This window comes from Theropithecus gelada, chromosome X, assembly GCF_003255815.1.
Source record: "Theropithecus gelada isolate Dixy chromosome X, Tgel_1.0, whole genome shotgun sequence".
Classification (NCBI taxonomy): Eukaryota; Metazoa; Chordata; class Mammalia; order Primates; family Cercopithecidae; genus Theropithecus; species Theropithecus gelada.
This window is the reverse complement of record NC_037689.1, coordinates 38,360,295-38,380,869: the sequence shown is the minus strand read 5'-3', so window position 1 is coordinate 38,380,869 and position 20,575 is coordinate 38,360,295. Positions and strand designations below refer to the sequence as shown.

The 20,575-nt window shown below is 44.9% G+C and overlaps 1 protein-coding gene across 2 annotated transcripts in view; it reads right to left on the bottom strand.

The window, feature by feature from the left end:
* SYAP1 (synapse associated protein 1) overlaps window positions 1-20,355 on the bottom strand; it is a 45,714-nt gene extending 25,359 nt beyond the window's left edge. Inside the window, exons 1-3 of one of the 2 annotated variants that reach the window (XM_025372736.1) lie at window positions 20,029-20,355; window positions 2,527-2,607; window positions 1,644-1,710 (exon numbers count right to left, since the gene is read on the bottom strand). In XM_025372736.1, the coding sequence (XP_025228521.1) occupies window positions 1,644-1,710; window positions 2,527-2,607; window positions 20,029-20,139 (259 nt within the window). In that variant the 5' untranslated portion in view covers window positions 20,140-20,355. Of the gene's footprint in view, window positions 1-1,643; window positions 1,711-2,526; window positions 2,646-20,028 lie in introns of both variants that reach the window. The other variant, XM_025372735.1, reaches the window with a different exon arrangement.
* Between the last annotated feature and the right edge of the window lie 220 nt (window positions 20,356-20,575).

The following is a 20,575-nucleotide window of genomic DNA, read 5'->3' as shown; positions in this document are numbered from 1 at the left end:
CACCACATCCATCCGGCTAATTTCTTATTTTTTGTAGAGATAGGGTCTCACTATGTTGCCCAGGCTGGTCGCGAACTTCAGGCTCAAGTGATCCTCCCGCCTTGGCCTGCCAAAGTGTTGGGATTACAGTTATACTACTTTTGCGAACTCAAAAGACACGATGCTGGGTGCTACCAAATGGTAAGAGTAGGCATACTGAGGCCTTATAACTTCAAACATATAAAGAGGCAACTCTCAGCAGTAATGTATTGAGTACGTTCTCCAAACACCCGTGACTCTTTTTTTTTTTTTTTTTTTTTTTTTTTTTTTGAGACGGAGTCTCGCTGTGCTCCCAGGCTGGAGTGCAGTGGCATGATCTCGGCTCACTGCAAGCTCCGCCTCCCGGGTTCACGCCATTCTCCCGCCTCAGCCTCCCAAGTAGCTGAGACTACAGGCGCCCGCCACCACGCCCGGCTAGTTTTTTGTATTTTTAGTAGAGACGGGGTTTCACCATGTTAGCCAGGATAGTCTCGATCTCCTGACCTCGTGATCCACCCTCCTCGGCCTCCCAAAGTGCTGGGATTACAGGCTTGAGCCACCGCGCCCGGCCAACACCCGTGACTCTTTACGGCCCTCTGTCACTGCAGGTGCAGTCACTCGCCTCCCTGGGAAGCTCTTCCATTTTTTCTCCTGAAGAGAGCGGGAAGGGAGCCACCACTTGCTAAATGCCTGTCATGTGCATACCGAGCACTGTGTTGGGCATGTGGTAGAAAGTCAGAATGAGGCCAGGCACGGTGGCTCATGCCTATAATCCCAGTACTTTGGAAGGCTGAGGCAGGCGGATCACGAGGTCAGGAGTTTGAGACCAGCCTGGCCAACATGGCAAAACCCTGTTTCTACTAAAAATACAAAAAAATAGCTGGGCGTGGTGGCAGGCGCCTGTAATCCCAGCTACTCGGGAGGCTGAGGCAGGAGAATTGCTTGAACCCGGGAGACAGAGGTTGCAGTGAGCCGAGATCAAGCCACTGCACTCCAGCCTGGGTGACAGAGCAAGACTCTGTCTCAACGGGGGGAAAAAAAAGAGAAAATCAGGCCGGGCACGGTGGCTCACGCCTGTAATCCCAGCACTTTGGGAGGCCGAGGTGGGCGGATCATGAGGTCAGGAGATCAAGACCGTCCTGGCTAACACGGTGAAACCCCGTCTCTACTAAAAATACAAAAAATTAGCCGGGTGTGGTGGCGGGCACCTGTAGTCCCAGCTACTCGGGAGGTTGAGGCAGGAGAATGGCGTGAACCTGGGAGGCGGAGCTTGCAGTGAGCCGAGATCGCTCCACTGCTCTCCAGCCTGGGTGACAGAGCGAGACTCCATCTCAAAAAAAAAAAAAAAAAAAAAAAAAAATCAGAACTGAAAGCTTACTTGCCCCTTTCACAGCCATCTCCCCAGTGGGGCTGGCACTGGCAGCCGCCTCCCAGAAACAATCTAGTCCCTTCCTTTAAATCATGGAAGTTTATGGGTTTGTCTCCTTCACTAGTCTTTGTGCTCCCCAAAGGATGGGGCCGTTGCATATGCATTTTTGTGTTCTCAGAGCCTCAGTGTGGTATCTAGCACATAACAGGTGCTCAATAAAACTTGGCAGGTTAATTAAGACAAACCTATACCATACCTGACTTCTTTGTATGTTGCTCTTCAACAAATTTTTTCTGTTCCTTCTGAAAATCTCCTATAATTGTCTGTTAAAAAAATACACAGTCAAATTAAATAGCAATATATCTAAGGTTGAATTGATGACTTCCTTAGTTCAAATATTTACCAACATAAACGAAATGCTATAGGCCCATTGCAAAAAACAAACTCACTCCTTAGAGTCTTAAAAGGGTTGTTCCTAATAGGTTAGGACCTTAGTTGCATGATGCAAAGGCATAAATATATCCTCAAACAGTTATAAAGTTAAACTTACAACATGAAAAGTTGGCCAGGCGTGGTGGTTCATGCCTTTGGTAATCCCAGCACTTTGGGAGGGCGAGGCAGATGGATCACTTGAGGCCAGGAGTTCGAGACCAGTTTTGGCCAACACGGTGAAACCTCATCTCTACTAAAAATACAAAAATTAGCTGGGTGTGCTAGCGCATGCCTGTAATCCCAGCTACTTGGGAGGCTGAGGCAGGAGAGCTGCATGAATCCAGGAGGCAGAAGTTGCAGTGAGATGAGATCACACCACTGCACTCCAGCCTGGGTGACAGAGCGAGACTCCATCTCAAAACAAACAAACAAACAAACAAAAAACATGAAAAGTTTAGTATAACCCCCAAGTATCAATGTATTGATTGTAATATATTAAAATAAAAACAGCTATTTAAACCAAGTACTGTAATTTGAATGATACTTGTTACACAAAGAGAGGAAAAAACCAAAAATCTCAACAATTAACATTTTTATCAGAATATGATATTCTACTTAGGTTAAAAAATGTTCATAAGAAGAAGAAACAATCAAGAGGAAACAATGAATTTCATACATTTCTACTTCCAAAAGATAATTGAATGTACCTTGTCAATGATGCCATCTATTTTTCCTTCTTCTACGGATTTCTTTATTGTTTGTGCTGTTTCAGCAACTGATTCAGTTATCTTTTTTGTGGCAGCAGATGCAAAGTTAAATAAATAGTCTGTAAAGAATAAAAAGAATCTGTGGTTATTATGTTTGAGATTTTTCCCTTAAAGAGATCTTAGGAGAATCTAAAGCATTAGGGCATGTTCCTTTTTCATAAAGACTTGAAACAAGGAATGAGAAGCACTGATAGTGTTGAAAAGCACCACTTTCTTGGAGGACTGGTCAACCATATGGGGCCTTTCCTTTCATTCATCTCTTTTTGTTTGTCTTTTTTTTTTTTTTTGAGACGGAGTCTCGCTCTGTCGCCCAGGCTGGAGTGCAGTGGCCGGATCTCAGCTCACTGCAAGCTCCGCCTCCCGGGTTCATGCCATTCTCCGGCCTCAGCCTCCCGAGTAGCTGGGACTACAGGCGCCCGCCATCTCGCCCGGCTATTTTTTGTATTTCTTAGTAGAGACGGGGTTTCACTGTGTTCGCCAGGATGGTCTCGATCTCCTGACCTCGTGATCCGCCCATCTCGGCCTCCCAAAGTGCTGGGATTACAGGCTTGAGCCACCGCGCCCGGCCTGTTTGTCTTTTTTTTGAGACAGTCTCGCCCTGTCACCCAGGCTAGAGTGCAGTGGCGCGATCTCAGCTCACTGCAACCTCTGCCTCCCAGGTTCAAGCGATTCTCCTGCCTCACTCTCTCGAGTACCTGGGACTATAGGCACCTGCCACCACGCCCGGCTAATTTTTTTGGTATTTTTAGTAGAGACAGGGTTTCCTCATGTTGGTCAGGCTAGTCTCGAACTCCTGGCCTCAAATGATCTGCCTGCCTCAGCCTCCCAAAGTGCTGGGATTACAGGCATGAGCCACCGCGCCCCCGGCCTCATTCATCTCTTTCAAAGACACTTAGCATACTCTTCCTAGTAGCTGCTTCAAACTTATCTTGCTCTTCTCAAGTCTCTGGTTCTAATTTATCTCAGTAAATAATCTACCCTCCTACTTGGCCAGTAAGGACAAGGCTCCTTTATACTTTCCTTCCTTTCTAGATCTCATGTATGCCATCTTTATTTTCTCCTCCTTCCCTCCTGTTCAAAGAAAAAATGCCCCTCCTTTCTCAAATTAACATGTCCCAAGATGAATCTGGGGAAATTTTAAATAATAAATAGAAATCTTGCTAAGCCCGGCCGGGCGCGGTGGCTCAAGCCTGTAATCCCAGCACTTTGGGAGGCCGAGACGGGCGGATCACGAGGTCAGGAGATCGAGACCATCTTGGCTAACACGGTGAAACCCTGTCTCTACTAAAAAATACAAAAAACTAGCCGGGCGAGGTGGTGGGTGCCTGTAGTCCCAGCTACTCGGGAGGCTGAGGCAGCAGAACGGCGTAAACCCGGGAGGCGGAGCTTGCAGTGAGCTGAGATCCGGCCACTGCAACCTCCACTTCCCAGGTTTAAGTGGAAGTGGGTAGCTGGGATTACAGGCGCCCGCCACCACACAAGGCTAATTTTTGTATTTTTAGTAGAGATGGGGTTTCACCATGTTGGCCAGGCTGGTCTCAAACTCCTGACCTCAGGTGATCCGCCTGCCTTGGCCCCCCAAAGTGCTTGGATTACAGGTGTGAGCCACCGAGCCTGGACTAGAAATCATTCTTACTAATAATGAGCAAATATGTAGAACAAGATTAAAAGTGGAGGCCGGGCACGGTGGCTCAAGCCTGTAATCCCAGCACTTTGGGAGGCCGAGACGGGCGGATCACGAGGTCAGGAGATCAAGACCATCCTGGTTAATACAGTGAAACCCCGTCTCTACTAAAAAGTACAAAAAAACTAGCCGGGCGAGGTGGCGGGCGCCTGTAGTCCCAGCTACTTGGGAGGCTGAGGCAGGAGAATGGCGTGAACCCGGGAGGCGGAGCTTGCAGTGAGCTGAGAGCTGGCCACTGCACTCCAGCCTGGGCGACAGAGCGAGACTCCGTCTCAAAAAAAAAAACAAGGCCGGGCGCGGTGGCTCAAGCCTGTAATCCCAGCACTTTGGGAGGCCGAGACGGGCGGATCACAAGGTCAGGAGATCGAGACCATCCTGGCTAACCCGGTGAAACCCCGTCTCTACTAAAAAATACAAAAAACTAGCCGGGCGAGGTGGTGGGCGCCTGTAATCCCAGCTACTTGGGAGGCTGAGGCAGGAGAATGGCGTAAACCCGGGAGGCGGAGCTTGCAGTGAGCTGAGATCCGGCCACTGCACTCTAGCCTGGGCGACAGAGCGAGACTCCGTCTCAAAAAAAAAAACAAAAACAAAACAAAAAAAGATTAAAAGTGGAACCCAAAAAACGTCCAGTTTTTACAAAACAAAACCACAGAATTAGCTTTCTGGAAGACCTGAAAAGATATAAGTGTCAAGGTTCTTTTTTTTTTTTTTGAGACGGAGTCTCGCTCTGTCACCCAGGCTGGAGTGCAGTGGCGCAATCTCGGCTCACTGCAAGCTCCGCCTCCCGGGTTCACGCCATTCTCCTGCCTCAGCCTCCCGAGTAGCTGGGACTACAGGCGCCCACTACCGCGCCCGGCTAATTTTTTGTATTTTTAGTAGAGACGGGGTTTCACCGTGGTCTCGATCTCCTGACCTTGTGAAAGTGTCAAGGTTCTATTGCACTATCAGGGTTCATTTGTAGACATATATCATTTCAAAGTCCACATCCTACAGAATCCAGGCTGCTGAAAGAGACTTGAGGCAGGTCTTGAAGCTAGACCTGCTGAGGGATACCCCCAGGCAACTGACGTCCTCCTCTTATGAGAAATAGCTGGCACATTAGGGCAGTCTTGCCTCTCTTACTTACACCTGTTGAAGGGGCAGGCAGGTGGAGAAGGTCCCATACGAATGGCGAAGGGAGCTCTGCCCACCAGATTCCATCCTCATTCTGTGGGTGGTATTACTTTCAGGAAACCAGCAGACTGTATGTGTGCCTGGGAGCCAGTAATATTATCACTCCATCTGAATGATCCTTTCACCAGCTTCCAATTTAAGTCTACTTCCTCCCACTGTGTCTGGTACTGTTTATCTGTCAACCCCAACGTAACACCCCTAGGAAATACCACAGGAAGCTACTTGCTACTTATCTCTGCTCTAGTTCTCATCTTTCTCCTTCTTCCTATAGTCATATGATCACATGGAAATTCTTTACTACCTCCAAGGAGGCCTCCTTGGTTTGAAAGGTTTTTGTCTGCCTTGTCTTTATCTGGCTAACTCTCCATATGCTGTGGGTCGCCACTTAAATATCACTTCTCCTTAGGAAATATTCCCTTGACTAGGATGGATGTCCTGAGATGGGTTCCCTCCATATATCCCTGAAGACTGTTGCCTGATCAACAATCTTCAAAACACTCTACCGATTACTTGGTGAATGTCTTCTCAGCCAGACTGAAAGCCCATGCTGAGCCCCATGAGTGCAGGGACCCAGGCTGTCTGATTCCCCACTGTATCCCCAGTGGATGACCAGTGACCAGTATGTACTTGTTGAATGGATGAATGAGGAGTGATAGAACAAATGCTGAGCTTGAGTGAAATCACTCGTTTCTTAGTTATGACTACTCTACTTGTACAGAGTGGTATGATAAAATGGGTAGACAGCCATACTAGTTTGTAAAACTGTTGTGGGCCAGGTCTCACTAACGCAGGCCTTCATCACAACTGTTTCAGTACTGACTGAGTGGTTCAATTAAATATTAAAAGCCAGTGACCTTATACAAAGGCTGGAATGTAACAAAAGCTCACCAGGAGTTTTGCCTAGGCCTTTCCTGAACCTTAAAGCATGACTAAATGATTTCACTACTGAAAATATATGAAAGAGTTCTAATTAGTTGGCTCACAGAAAAATAAAAGTGTTTAAATACTTTAACAGAAAAAAGGAAAGACTAGTCAAATGCTTTTTCAAGTTTATGTGACTTAAGTAAAATCTTCGATAAGTAAGCTAGCTTTAAACATTATTGATAAAGTAATATTAGAAATGTCTTCAGAGTTGCCAGCATGTTTTTGCTTGTATTTGTTGATCAAGCAATTTCATACTTATCTTTGCCAAATACTATAATGTGTCAAAATTTGGCATAGAGGCTACAAAACGATAACTCAGTCCAAAACAGAGTGATCTTTGCTTGTGTAATTTCTTTTTCTTTCTTATTTTTTTGACACGGAGTTTCGCTCTTGTCACCCAGGCTGGAGTGCAATGGCACAATCTCAGCTCACTGCAACCTCCGCCTCCTGAGTTCAAGTGATTTTCCTGCCTCAGCCTCCTGAGTAGCTGGGATTACAGGTGTCCGCCACCATGCCCAGCTAATTTTTGTATTTTTGGTGGAGACAGGGTTTCACCATGTTGGCCAGGCTAGTCTTGAACTCCTGACCTCAGATGTTCTGCTCACCTCAGCCTCCCAAAGTGCTAGGATTACAGGTGTGAGTCACCGTGCCCGGCTGCTTGCGTAATTTTTAATAAATAAAACATTGATATTGGTTTAATGAAGACAGCTACATCTTGAATTATTTAGTAAAATACCCTAACTTCTGATCTTGTGGCCTTAGGCAGTCTAGTTCACAGACATAAAGGAAGTTTGTTCTGGGAAAGGACGGTTATCATCTTTGTTTCAAAGCTAAACTATAAACTAAGTTAATGAATGAGAATAGCTTAGAGGTTAGAAGCAAGATAGAGTCAGTTACAGCAGATCACTTTCACTGTCTCAGTTGTAATTTTGCAATGGTGGTCTCATAACTTTCAATGATGACTACTGCAGTTTTTATAAATAATCTAGGTAAATGATTAAAATAAATAATTAGATAAATGTAATGGGATAAATACTTGTAAACAAATGTCATAATTTTGAATCTAAAGTAATATTAAATTAAACAACAAATATTTCATTATTTGGGTATTTTCCAATAAAAATAGATTATAGGAAAACATTCTTTCTAAACAGTGTGTCCTTTTTTTTTTTTTTTTTTTGAGACGGAGTCTCGCGCCGTGTCACCCAGGCTGGAGTGCAGTGGCGCGATCTCGGCTCACTGCAAGCTCCGCCTCCCAGGTTCACGCCATTCTCCTGCCTCAGCCTCCGAGTAGCTGGGACTACAGGCGCCCGCCACCACGCCCGGCTAGTTTTTTGTATTTTTAGTAGAGACGGGGTTTCACCATGTTAGCCAGGATGGTCTCGATCTCCTGACCACGTGATCCGCCCGTCTCGGCCTCCCAAAGTGCTGGGATTACAGGCTTGAGCCACCGCGCCCGGCAACAGTGTGTCCTTTTTAAAGGGTAACTAATTTTTGTCTAACTCAAAGCTTATTTAAAGGTTATATAAAAAACATGGTAAAAGAAACAAGGAAATAAGAGATATATAAAGTAATAAAAATAAAGATAATTTAAAAGATTACTGGTAAAATATCTTCAAAACATAAACATTTGGTCTAAATTATGCAGGTCAAATATTAGGTTTGCTAAACGCTTTGCGTCATAAATTCCTTCTTCAATTTAAACATTGTTCGATTTATTGTGGAGCATTAGATTCTAGATAAGGCCTGGAGACATGTGAAATTAGCCATGCCCCCTAGCTATGCAAAAAGGTATTAAAGAAAAGAGATTTTATATAAGAAAGGATCTGTATGGCAAATTCTTGTACTAAAGTAACTGGATGTTAAAAAAGAGGGATGTTTAGGACAAGTCAGAAAGTCAAGGCATGTCATAGCTTGTCTGTGTAAGTCGTGAAAGAATTTATGAAAGGGAATTTATGCAACAAATATCGTATAATTTAAAGGTGATTAGGTCTCCTAAATGCTTTATAAAATGCCACTATGACTCCTAGCTGTACAAATTGCCTGTTTTACAGCTAGGTAAGGCCTGGGACACATGGAGTTAGATGCTGGAATAAGTCAGACCTTATCTGCACTTCTGTCTAGGTCTTAGGCTCCACACCTAGTACATAAAATCCCAAACTTATCAAAGTTTTCACCAAAAGTAAAGGCTGCTAAGAGTTAACAGTGTAACATGCATTTAAGACTACTGAAGAAATAGGTTTTTTGTTTGTTTGCTTTTGTTTTTTTTTTTCTTTTTTTGAGATGGAGTTTCGCTCTTTCACCCAGGCTGGAGTGCAATGGTGCGATCTTGGCTCACGGCAACCTCTGCCTTCCGATTTCAAGCAATTCTCCTGCCTCAGCCTCCTGAGTAACTGGGATTATAGGTGCCCGCCACCATGCCCGGTTAATTTTTGTATTTTTAGTAGAGACGGGGTTTTACCATGTTGGCCAGGCTGGTCTTGAACTCCTGACCTCGTGATCTGCCCACCTTGGCCTCCCAAAGTGCTGGGATTGCAGGTGTGAGCCACTGTGCCCGGCCTGAAGAAACAGTTTTACATGGAAAAGTAAAATATGCTCTTGGTAAAAAGCATATTTTTTTTTTGGTAAAAAGCATATTTACAAGGGAAGTAAAATATGCTTTTGGTAAAAAGATTATAAGGAGGCACGAGAATGTGAATTTTTGCCTAGATTAAAAGGAAACGATTGTTTTAAGTTGGATAAAATAAACATGAAGGTTTAAGCAAGCTGTGGAAGGTAGATTGTAAAGGAAATTCTGTGTGTAAACATACTGGCCAAAGTTAAAAGGGTATCATCCAGTTTTTCTGTAAATTGAGTATTAAAATAAAAGCACATAGGCCAGGCATGGTGGCTCACGCCTGTAATCCCAGCACTTTGGGAGGCTGAGGCGGGCAGTTCAGGTCAGGAGTTCAAGACCAGCCTGGCCAACATGGCCAACATGGTGAAACCCCATCTCTACTAAAGATACAAAAATTAGCTGGGCATGGTGGCACATGCCTATAGTCTCAGCTACTTGGGAGGCTGAGACAGGAGAATTGCTTGAACCCGGGAGGCAGAGGTTGCAGTGAGTCGAGATCACACCACTGCACTCCAGCCTGGGTGACAAAGTGAGACTTCGTCTCAAAAAAAAAAAAAAAATCAATACAATCAATAACATAAAAGCAAAACAGATTTCTCTTTGTTTTCATTAAAGAGCACTAACCTGCTCTTTAATGAAAATTATAATGGGTTATAAGAGGTCTATAAAAATCTTACCTTATGGTCAAACATTAAAATTGGGTCAATATGTCTATGAGGTTTTAATAAGAATTGGGTTTAACATTAATAGTACACTAACATAAAGGTGAAATTTGGCTTATTTAGTACCAAAAACCATACAGGAAGCATTGCCAAATATAAAATGGGGTTTGGCTTTCCTTGGGCCATATATGTATAAATATGTTATTGGCATGTGTTCCAAAATCATGTGAAACTCCTATAATTCTGATATATCAGTGTATGTTATCAGTAATAATTATAATTATGTTAAATAATTGTGTGCCACAGAGGAAACAGATTTTCTTGTCAATTGTGTCTTTTTTTTTTTTTTTTGAGATAGATGCTCGCTCTGTTGCTCAGGCTAAAGTGCAGTGGTGCAATCTCGGCTCACTGCAACCTCCACCTCCCGGGTTCAAGCAATTCTCCTGCCTCAGCCTCCCGAGTAGCTGGGATTAGAGGTGCACACCACCATACCCAGCTAAATTTTTGTAATTTTAGTAGAGACGGGGTTTCACTGTGTTGCCTGGGGTGGTCACGAACTCCTGAGCTCAGGCAATCCACACACCTCAGCCTCCCAAAGTGCTAGGATTACAGGCATGAGCCACCGTGCCCATCCTCAATTGTGTCTTTAACTATGGCTACCCTAAAACTTTTTGTCATCTATAAACAATTGTTGTCTTGTTTTTCTCCTCTTTAGTTTTTTTTTTTTAGGTGGAGTCTCATTCTGTCACCCAGGCTGGGGTGCAATGGCATGACCTTGGCTCCGCCTCCCAGGTTTAAGTGATTCTTCTGCCTCAGCCTCCCAAGTAGCTGGGATTACAGGCACCTGCCGTCATACCTAATTTTGTTTGTATTTTTGTAGAGATGGGGGTTTCACCATGTTGGCCAGGCTGGTCTTGAACTCCTGACCTCAGGTGCTCTACCTGCCTTGGCCTCCCAAAGTGCTGGGATTACAGGCATGAGCCACTGTGCCCGGCTGTTTTGGTCCTCTTTAGAAGGTGATCTTACAATCAGCTATAAAGCTCTAACATGTGCTCTTGAATGCAGGTTTCTCATAATTTTGGAGATTGTGACATCAGAATAGAGAAAAAATGTTCAGGACTCCTGAAGACCTAAAATGTTCATTAATATCAAGCAGGACAGGAATTAGCTGCATGAACTGAATAGCAGACTGGAGTGATTTTTTTGACTTTTTGCTTAAAATATTGCTAATTCTTTGTTTTGCTTTTCAGAGTCAAGGAAACTTTTCTTTTGAACTACTGACAGCTTTTAACAATTTTGTATACTCCAATGAACAAAATGGGGAGCACATTTGTTTCTTCTCTCTACCTGATTTTCTCCAGAATTTGGAAACTATTTGTGAGTATTCTTAATTATGGAAATATAGTTATTTGCATAAGTTCAATAAGAATCTGTTTTCATTTGTAACAGGACACAACTGGAAAAACTGGTTATTTTACCAAGGCTTTGACTAGAATGGTGTGTTTTCCTTTAATGAATCAAACTTGACTTATGGAGCCAAGAAAGCCCTTGGAAAACTGCCCTCATATTTTGTGTACATAGTCCCTGTACAGGGTTTCTGATCTGTGGTAAGTAAAGAATGTCACTTTCTGACAGGCCGGGAACCCCAAGTTATCTTGGAACCTCAAGAGGAGAGGAATTCACCCACGTCATAGGTATTTGATGGTACAAATCCATGGCTGGGCTTGGCTTTAAAAAGGTCTTATCTTGCCGGGTACGGTGGCTCACTTCTGTAATCCCAGCACTTTGGGAGGCCGAGGTGGGTGGATCACCTGAGGTCAGGAGTTCGAGACCAGCCTGATCAACATGAAGAAACCCCGTCTCTACTAAAAACACAAAATTAGCTGCGCATGGTGGCGTGTACCTGTAATCTCAGCTACTTGGGAGGCTGAGGCAGAAGAATCACTTGAGCCCAGGAGCGGGAGGTTGTGGTGAGCCGAGATCATACCACTGCACTCCAGCCTGGGCAACAAGAGCAAAACTCTGTCTCAAAAAAAAAGAAAAGAAAAAAAGTCTTATCTCAGATTCCTTCTATGGAACAAAGTTTCATCAAAGCCTTTTTTTTTTTTTAATTTTTAAAAAATATATTAAATAAAAAATTTTATTTAAAAAAATAATTTTCCTTGCTGCACTTTATTTCTATTTTTAATTTTTTATTTTTTGAGACGGAGTCTCGCTCTGTCGCCCAGGCTGGAGTGCAGTGGGGTGATCTCGGCTCACTGCAAGCTCCACCTCCGGGGTTCACGCCATTCTCCTGCCTCAGCGTCCCGAGTAGCTGGGACTACAGGCACCCGCCACCACGCCTGGCTAATTTTTTGTATTTTTAATAGAGACGGGGTTTCACATGTTAGGCAGGATGGTTGCGATCTCCTGACCTCGTGCTCCGCCTGCCTCGGCCTCCCAAAGTGCTGGGATTACAGGCATGAGCCACTGCGCCTGGCCCCTTGCTGCACTTTATACAAATAAACTGGCCAAGTACAATAAAGCAAATTGGTCCTACCATGATTTGTCTTCTAATAAAAATAGGAAACTGGAGGAAGAAAAATTATGTTTCAAAAACTATTGTATACCTGTTAAATTCTAGTCTTGTCTGATGTTTTCCAGTTTTTATTATTTTCTACAGTTTGGATTAAATTCTAATTTTTCTGGCTACAGGTCTTCAAAATAATGTTTTCAATTTTTCCTTTTCCTTTTCCCCCATTTTTCCTAATTGGAAATCACTGAAACCTAAGCTGTGCTTTCTTAAAGCCCTGTGAACTGAAGACTAGAAAACTTAAACTTCAGAAGAAAACAGCAGTAACCTATTTATATGTGTTGCTGTTGCATACTATTAAGTTTCAGCAGGTGCTGCCTCGAAGCCTCCGAAACAGAGAGTGCTACTGGGAACAAGTCAACCTCTTTTACTTCAGTGCTGCATTCGGTGCCCCATGAGGATGAGCCCCTCTAAGCAGGAAGTAGCCAGAAAGATTATGATGCCCCATCTCCCTACGATTCTCATGATAAATAAATATACAAGCATGATAGAAATCATGCTCAAATTGACAGTAGGGATTGTGGCAGACCAGGTCTCACTAACATAGGCTTCCATCACAACTGTTTCAGTACTCGCTGAGTGGTTAAGTTAAATATTAAAAGCCAGTGCCCTATACAAAGGCTGGGATGTAACAAAAGCCCAAGAATTTTGCCTAGGACTTTCCTGAACCTTAAAGCACGATTAAATAAGTTTTACTGGGGGTCTGAAGAGACTCCCCAGGCCTCCACAAACAACTTGATTGGGAGCCTGAAGGAACTCCCCAAACCTCCATGATTCAGCTGGAGACAAGATAAGGGTAATCACCTCAGCACTTGGACCCAGTTAGATTAAGTAAATTTACTGAGGCTCCAGAGGAAGGTCTTCAGGACTCAGACCTTAGTTATAGATTAAAAGAAGTTAATCACTTATGTCTTTAGATGAATGCACACTTAACACGTAGACATATAGCTTAGAAGGTATATAAGCTCTGGAAAACTTTGTAATTTTGAGTTGGTCTGGTGATAATTTCCAGGTCTTCTCCCTGTAACAGAAATAAAAACTCTCTTCCTTCCCAGTTCATCTGCATCTCGTTATTGAGCCATGAGAAATAGCAGCCCGACCCTCAGTTTGGTCCAGGAACAAAACCATGCTTTGCAGTCAGAGAAACAAATCTAAAGTTCCAAAAGAAGAGGGTTCTTTTGGAAATAAATTCCTTTCACCCTTTCCTCAGAAACATATTTTGAATTCAAACAACGATTTTTATTCCAAGGGAGAACTGTCATTTAAAAACTGGTATTTTAGCATAATCATTTCATTCCTCAGTTAGATTTTAATGACTCTGTGGGTAGAGTTTACTGAACACACTGAATATTTGAGAAAGCACAGTTCTTGCCCTCAAGGAACGTCCATCTCTAAAGCAAAACAAACAAATAGAGAATCAAAGACAAAAAGAGGAACAAGATTATTCATTAAGCAAATGTGGCAACATGGAGGGAGAACTGTCTCCAGAGAGTTATTAGAGTGGCCTGGGAGTGAGATGCAGAGCATGACAAGAGATTTTCAGGGAAGAAGCCCATAAAGACAAAAAGTGATTTATTAATTTTGCAAAGAGATCAGCTGACACCACATTAAAGACAATTTTTATTTTGATTTTTATTTTTTATAGAGATGGGGTCTCACTATGTTGTCCAGGCTGGTCTCAAACTCCTGGGCTCAAGCAACCTACCTGCCTTGGCCTCCCAAAGTGTTGGGATGACAACCATAAGCCACTGCACCTGGCCAAAGGCAGTTTTTATGAACTGGCTAGGAAAAAACTGAAACTAAGATAGGCATTAACAGGAAGTAACAGGAGTACAATGTCCACTTCAGTCCATAAAGTGAGGGTCTGAAATGAAGCAGTGCCAAAGAAAAGGAAGTCAAATTCACATGTATGTGAATACGACTTAGCAACCTTCTGGAAGGTGGGGGCCGACAGCTAACATTTAAAGTAGTTATTTTACCTTCATTTTAATTGTCATTTTATTCTCATCACCTTCCTGGGACAAGGAGAAGGAATAATCTGCCCAGTTCAAAAAAAGGGAAGCTGAGGCTCACAGAGTAAAAACGAATTGTCCTATGTGATAGGGGCAGATCTTGCTTACTGCCCAGCCAGTAGCCCATCTCTTCTGCCTTGTCAAAACCACCCCAATTTTGATGGGTGCCCATGTGGCCAGCCCCAGAGAATGAATCTTGACAAGTCCACACCAACGAAGGTAATGGCACTGCCTTTGTCAGGATCTCTGCCAGATACTTGCTTTCTGAGAGTCCCGTGAAGCTTAGAAAGGCCATGTGACAGCTCCACCCCCAAGAAATTTAAGGGACACCTGCAAGGTGGCATCCAGAAAGATTTTCTTTCCTAATAAAAAGGGAGCTATGGGGAGAGTCCTCGTCCTCCCTTTTCACCGCAGTTGCTGTCTTGTGAGTCTGAAGTGACGAGCCTGAGGATGGAAACCAACTCACTGTGAAGGAGAGGAAGCGTCGAAGAGATTGGTTCCCTGATCACATTGTTGAGCCATGGAACCGACCCTGGGACCTCCCTCCCATCCCCAAACTTCTTGGAGATTCTGCAGAAAAGCATTAACATGGCAGGCCTGAGACTGCTATCCTTGGAAAGGTTGCTTTCAAGGTTGGCCACTGACTGGGTGTCCGGGAACTTAGATTTCAGGAGGGCTCCCACCATTTCTTAAACTGCTAAGAATGCCTCACTGTGGTTTATGCTGAACTCCTGCTTTCCTTGTGGGGGTCTGGAATTTGGGTATGTGGCAAGCAGAGGGTACCTATGTGACCAGTCCCCAATAAGAGTCCTGGGCACTGAGTCTCTAATGAGCTTCCCTGGAAGACAGCATCTCACATGTGTTGTCACAACTCCTTGCTAGAGGAATTAAGCACATCCTGTGTGGCGCTACTGTGCCTGCTTACCCCTGGACTTCCAACCCATGTGCCTTTTTCCTTTCCTGATTTTACTCTTGTACTCTTTCATTGCAATACATCACGACTATGAATACAACTATATGCTGAGTCCCATAAGTCTTCCCAGCCAATCATCAAACCTGGGGATGGTTCTTGGGGACTCCCACACACAAAAATAAAGGTCCTTTCATTAAGCTTCTGGTCACTGGACTTTCTGCAATTTGCAAATGATATAACAATAAAGACAGCAAGTAGTGTAGGGAACTCAAACACAGGCTATCTGCCTCTAAATCCCAAGCTCATGCTCCAATCCCATACTGCCTCAGGTCAGTTGAGCAAGTTGACAAGGGCTTGAAGAACTGAAAGGAATGGTAAGAATAAAGGAAAGTAGGAAGAGCTTCAAAGGTCAGAAAAAAACATAAATTTGTCAAAGTAAACACAGCGCAAGGTAGAGTTTAAGGCCTGCAGCAAGAATAGGAAGAGAATAAGGATACAGTGGCAAAGTTTTAGGAAATTAATATTCTTATAAAGTAGTTGGTTAATTTTTCAAAGATACTATATTTCATACAATTTTAGAATTTCAGCATCTTAGTGTGGGAATGGACCTTCCTATCCAGGTAGCCCCACTTCCAGGGGTGGGGAGCACAGGACTTAGAAGGGCAGCTAGTAATTATCGTTACTCATCTCTAATCAGAAAATTCTTCTCACTTCTCTAGTAATTTCTACCTCACAGCCTCAGGTCTATCCTCATAAGGAACATCTACGACTTCTTTTCTGCAAAAGACCTTTCAGATTTTCTGCAATGTCCCTAAGTTTCTTCTTCAAATTGAGATCCCCAATTCTAAAAAGTATTGTTTATAAGCCCTAGGATCCAAGCTATTGACTGTTTGCATTGTAAACCTGGGTGTGTTATCAGAACTCAATTAGATATTTTACTTCTGCATCAAAGCAGGTACACAGTCACCTCTGTACACTTTAGGAGTCCTCTTAGTTTGCAAGTTAGGCAGCTGGAATTTGAAATATACTTTCCCCTACAGAAAAAAAGGACAGTCTAACATAGTCCCTCTGCAATACTAATAGCACTTTTCAAAGGAGGAGGAGGAAGTGGCCCTTTCCCCATTCCTAAGCATAGAGTAGTTTTAGGGATGGTTTAGAAAAAGCCAAATATCACAAAGCTCATCTTTGGTCATCCTCCCACTGATGTAAACTGTGTGAATGATTCAGATATTTAACATTCTCAGAGGTACAGATTTTCTTTTTATTTATTTATTCTTTTTTTAGAAAGAGCAGAGGCAAAGCTCTAATTTGGTTGACTTAAACAAAAACCAACCAACCAACTAACTTAAGGGCATAGGGCCTTGAGGGAGGTAGGGAGCTCTTAAGTGAGTTCTCCTATAAATTGTTCCTTCCTTTGGAGACAGTGACAACAGGAGGTTGTAAGTTTATCAGGAGGGAAGGCCAAGAATCAGGAGATCAGGAGGTTTGGTTTTGAGTGAGGGAGTGGAATGCAGGCCTGGGTGCCCACCACTAACTGGTGAGTTGCCTAAATGTATAAATAGGTCACCAGGAACCAGGAAGTATTTAGTGTCCAGTCTTGAAGGTAGGCACTCAACAAATGTATGCATAACAAATGGGGCTCCTAGGAGATTTTTTTTTTTTTTTTGAGATGGAGTCTCGCTTTGTTGCCCAGGCTGGAGTGCAATGGCACGATCTCGGCTCACTGCAACCTCCGCCTCCCGGGTTCAAGCAATTCTCCTGCCTCAGCCTCTTGAGTAGCTGGGATTACAGGTGTCCGCCACCATGCCTGGCTATTTTTTGTATTTTTAGTAGAGACAAGGTTTCACCACGTTAGTCAGGCTGGTCTCGATCACCTGAGCTTGTGATCTGCCCGCCTCAGCCTCCCAAAGCTGCTGGGATTACAGGCATGAGCCACCGCACCTGGCTGAGATTTTATGTAGATTTCAAAAGACTTAAGAAACGAATCGGCCGGGCGCGGTGGCTCAAGCCTGTAATCCCAGCACTTTGGGAGGCCAAGACGGGCGGATCACGAGGTCAGGAGATCGAGACCATCCTGGCTAACACGGTGAAACCCCGTCTCTACTAAAAAAATACAAAAAATTAGGCGGGCGCCTGTAGTCCCAGCTCCTCCGGAGGCTGAGGCAGCGTAAACCCGGGAGGCGGAGCTTGCAGTGAATTGAGATCCGGCCACTGTACTCCAGGCGGGGCGACAGAGCGAGTCTCCGTCTCAAAAAAAAAAAAAAAAAAAGAAACGAATCTACTCTGGGAGTCAGGTTCACAGATGTTTAATTCCAATTTTCAAAACATAAATGGGTCTTCTTAAAGACAATATACTTCTTAGGATCAATATGTAGAAATAAAAAATATCGGATCATCTCTCTTGTCTCTCACAGTTTGTATATGAACTAGAACCTTCACGACTTTCTAAAATTGCATAAATTTCAGAAAGGAAAGAATTCTCATTTATTCTGAAGCTTTAAAATCACAATGTGTGGCCGGGCGCGGTGGCTCAAGCCTGTAATCCCAGCACTTTGGGAGGCCGAGACGGGCGGATCACGAGGTCAGGAGATCGAGACCATCCTGGCTAACACAGTGAAACCCCGTCTCTACTAAAAATACAAAAACTTAGCCGGGCGAGGTGGCGGGCGCCTGTAGTCCCAGCTACTCGGGAGGCTGAGGCAGGAGAATGGCGTAAACCCGGGAGGCGGAGCTTGCAGTGAGCTGAGATCCGGCCACTGCACTCCAGCCTGGGTGACAGAGCGAGACTCCGTCTCAAAAAAAAAAAAAAAAAAAAAAAAAAAAATCATAATGTGTGTGTGTTTGTGGGTACTTCCATCTAACCTCAGCTTCCGTAAATATCGAAAGAGAATCTGGTGAGCAGAAAGATGGCAGCATTAGCTCCAAAGTACACATCCATATGAAAAATGCAGTTATTAAAAAATATTCAGAGGGGCCAGGTGCAGTGGCTCATGCCTGTAATCCCACCGCTTTGAGGTCAAGGTGGGTGAATCACTTGCGATCAGGACTTTGAGACCAGCCTGACCAACATGGTGAAACTCTGACTCTATTAAAAGTACAAAAAAAAAAAAAAAAAAAATTAGCCAGGTGTGGCAGCGTGTGCCTGTAGTCCCAGCTACTCAGGAGGCTGAGGAAGGAGAATTGCTTGAACCCAGGAGGTGGAGGTTGCAGTGAGCCAAGGCTGCAGTGAGATCGTGCCATTGCACTCCAGTCTGGGCGACAGAGCAACACTATTCTATCTGGGGGCCTTGGGCTGAGACCATGTACTATCATGGTTTGAGATGATGTCTGTTTTCCCTGTGCTTTCATCCCACAGTAAACTTTTAAACGTTAGGGCCCAGCCTGCCCAACGTGGTGAAACCCCATCTCTACTAAAAATACAAAAATTAGCTGGGCGTGGTGGTGCGCACCTGTAATCCCAGCTACTGGAGAGGATAAGGTAGGAAGATCACTTGAACCCGGGAGGCGGAGGTTGCAGTGAGTCAAGATCGTGCCACTGCACTCCAGCCTGGACAAAAGACTGAGACCCTGTCTCCAGAAAAACTGTTAGGCCCTGTCTTACTCAAATATGTGTTTATCCACTCTCAGGCTGCTCTCCTCCCACACCCCCATCTTTTAGTAGATTCTTCAAATGCTTGCTGAACTTAATATCTACCTTTGTTGCAGTTCTCTCACTTCTAGTGCTGGGCTGCTTTAGGGCTTAACTCCTCAAAGATGCTTTTTTGTTTTGTTTTGTTTTGTTTTTTGACATGGAGTCTTGCTCTGTCACCCAGGCTGGAGTGCAGTGGTGCGATTTCAGCTCACTGCAACCTCCACCTCCCTGGTTCAAGCGATTCTCCTGCCTCAGCCTCCTGAGTAGCTGGGATTACAGGTGCGCGCCAGGCTATTTTTTGTATTTTTAGTAGAGACGGGGTTACACCATGTTGGCCAGGCTGGTCTCGAACTGCTGACCTCATGATCCGCCCACCTCAGCCTCTCAAAGTGCTGGGATTACAGGCGTGAGCCACCGCACTGGGCCTCAAAGATGCTTCCTCTGATCACTGAAGCCCACTACGGTCTCTCCATAAATGAGAATTACTACAGCATGTGTTTACTTCACGTCTATTATTACTCGTCCCCCAACCCCTGTAGGCTGTAAACTCGGAAAGAGCACGGGCTTTAAAATTAGGCAGATCGAAGTTCAAATTCCATTTCCACCACTCACTATCAGTATAACTTTGGCCCAATAGCTCTGGGCTTGTTCCCCTAACTCACTGGGGGTGTTTAACAGATGAAACGGGATATCTTTCATAAAACATCTAGTACTGCAACTTGCGTAGAGCAGACAGTGGCATTTTCTCTCCCTCAAGGAAAAAGGTCCCACTGTATCTAAAAAGCAGATGGCCAGGGGCAGACATTCAGTAATTGTCAGTTTACTTCAGACAACACATTCTGACCTAAGGGCAAAAAAACATTTTTTCAACCAGTTCAAGCTCGCCAACGATCCCGATCTGGGGGGTGAAGGTGAAGGTTTTCAAATTGAACAAAATAGATTCCTCGTCAAACCTGAAGACGTTGGGTCACACTGCTTGGCTGCATACCAGATTCCAATGTCTGCAAACTTTGTAGACTTGCCACCAGGAACTTCAGGGACAGGACCTGACTGCTAGACGAAGCTGTGGCCTTGTCCAGATCCTCACCAATCTCTCCCGACCCGGAGAGGACTGACCGACAGACACATCTTCCTCCCCTGCCTCTCACCTCGGCCCCCTCATCCCACAGCCAGTCGGGCCCGCGCGCCCCAGGGTCGTCCCAGAGGAGGAACGCGCCCCTCACCATCCCGGTCCCAGAGCCAGGGGAGACTCACTGCCGAAGTCTTTGGCCTGGTGGAGGAGCTCCTGGTCTCCCGTTTGCTGCAGCTCCTCCTCCGCGGACTCAGCCACCGTCTCGGATGGCTGCTCGGGTGGAGCGTCTGCATTGGGCTGCCCACCGCCTGCCGCCGGCTGCTGCAAGCCCAGCCAACTGCTCAAGCCCCGGAACATCCCGTCCGCGGGGCCGCCGCCGCGGTCCGGATCCCCAGAGACCGGAGCGAGGACTGGTTGCCTCTCACTCCACTCTGCGCGACTCTCAGGGAGATGTCCGGAAGTCGGAGGAAAACGGGAGTCGCCTGCGGCCCCGCCTCTATGACGACTCCGCCGCGGCTGCATAAGCGTCACTTCCGTCCAAAGGCTCCGCCCCTGGTGACGTCAGTTGTGACAACTGTTTTGTGCATGTGGATAGGGGACAAAGAGCTTTCCCAGCGTAGCCCCGCCTTGCCTTTTTCCTCATTCGCCGGCTCTGTAGGTGACTGACCTAGTAGGCGTGTAGACGGTGTCTTTGTCGAAATCCTAGCCAGTCTCATTTTAACACTGCCT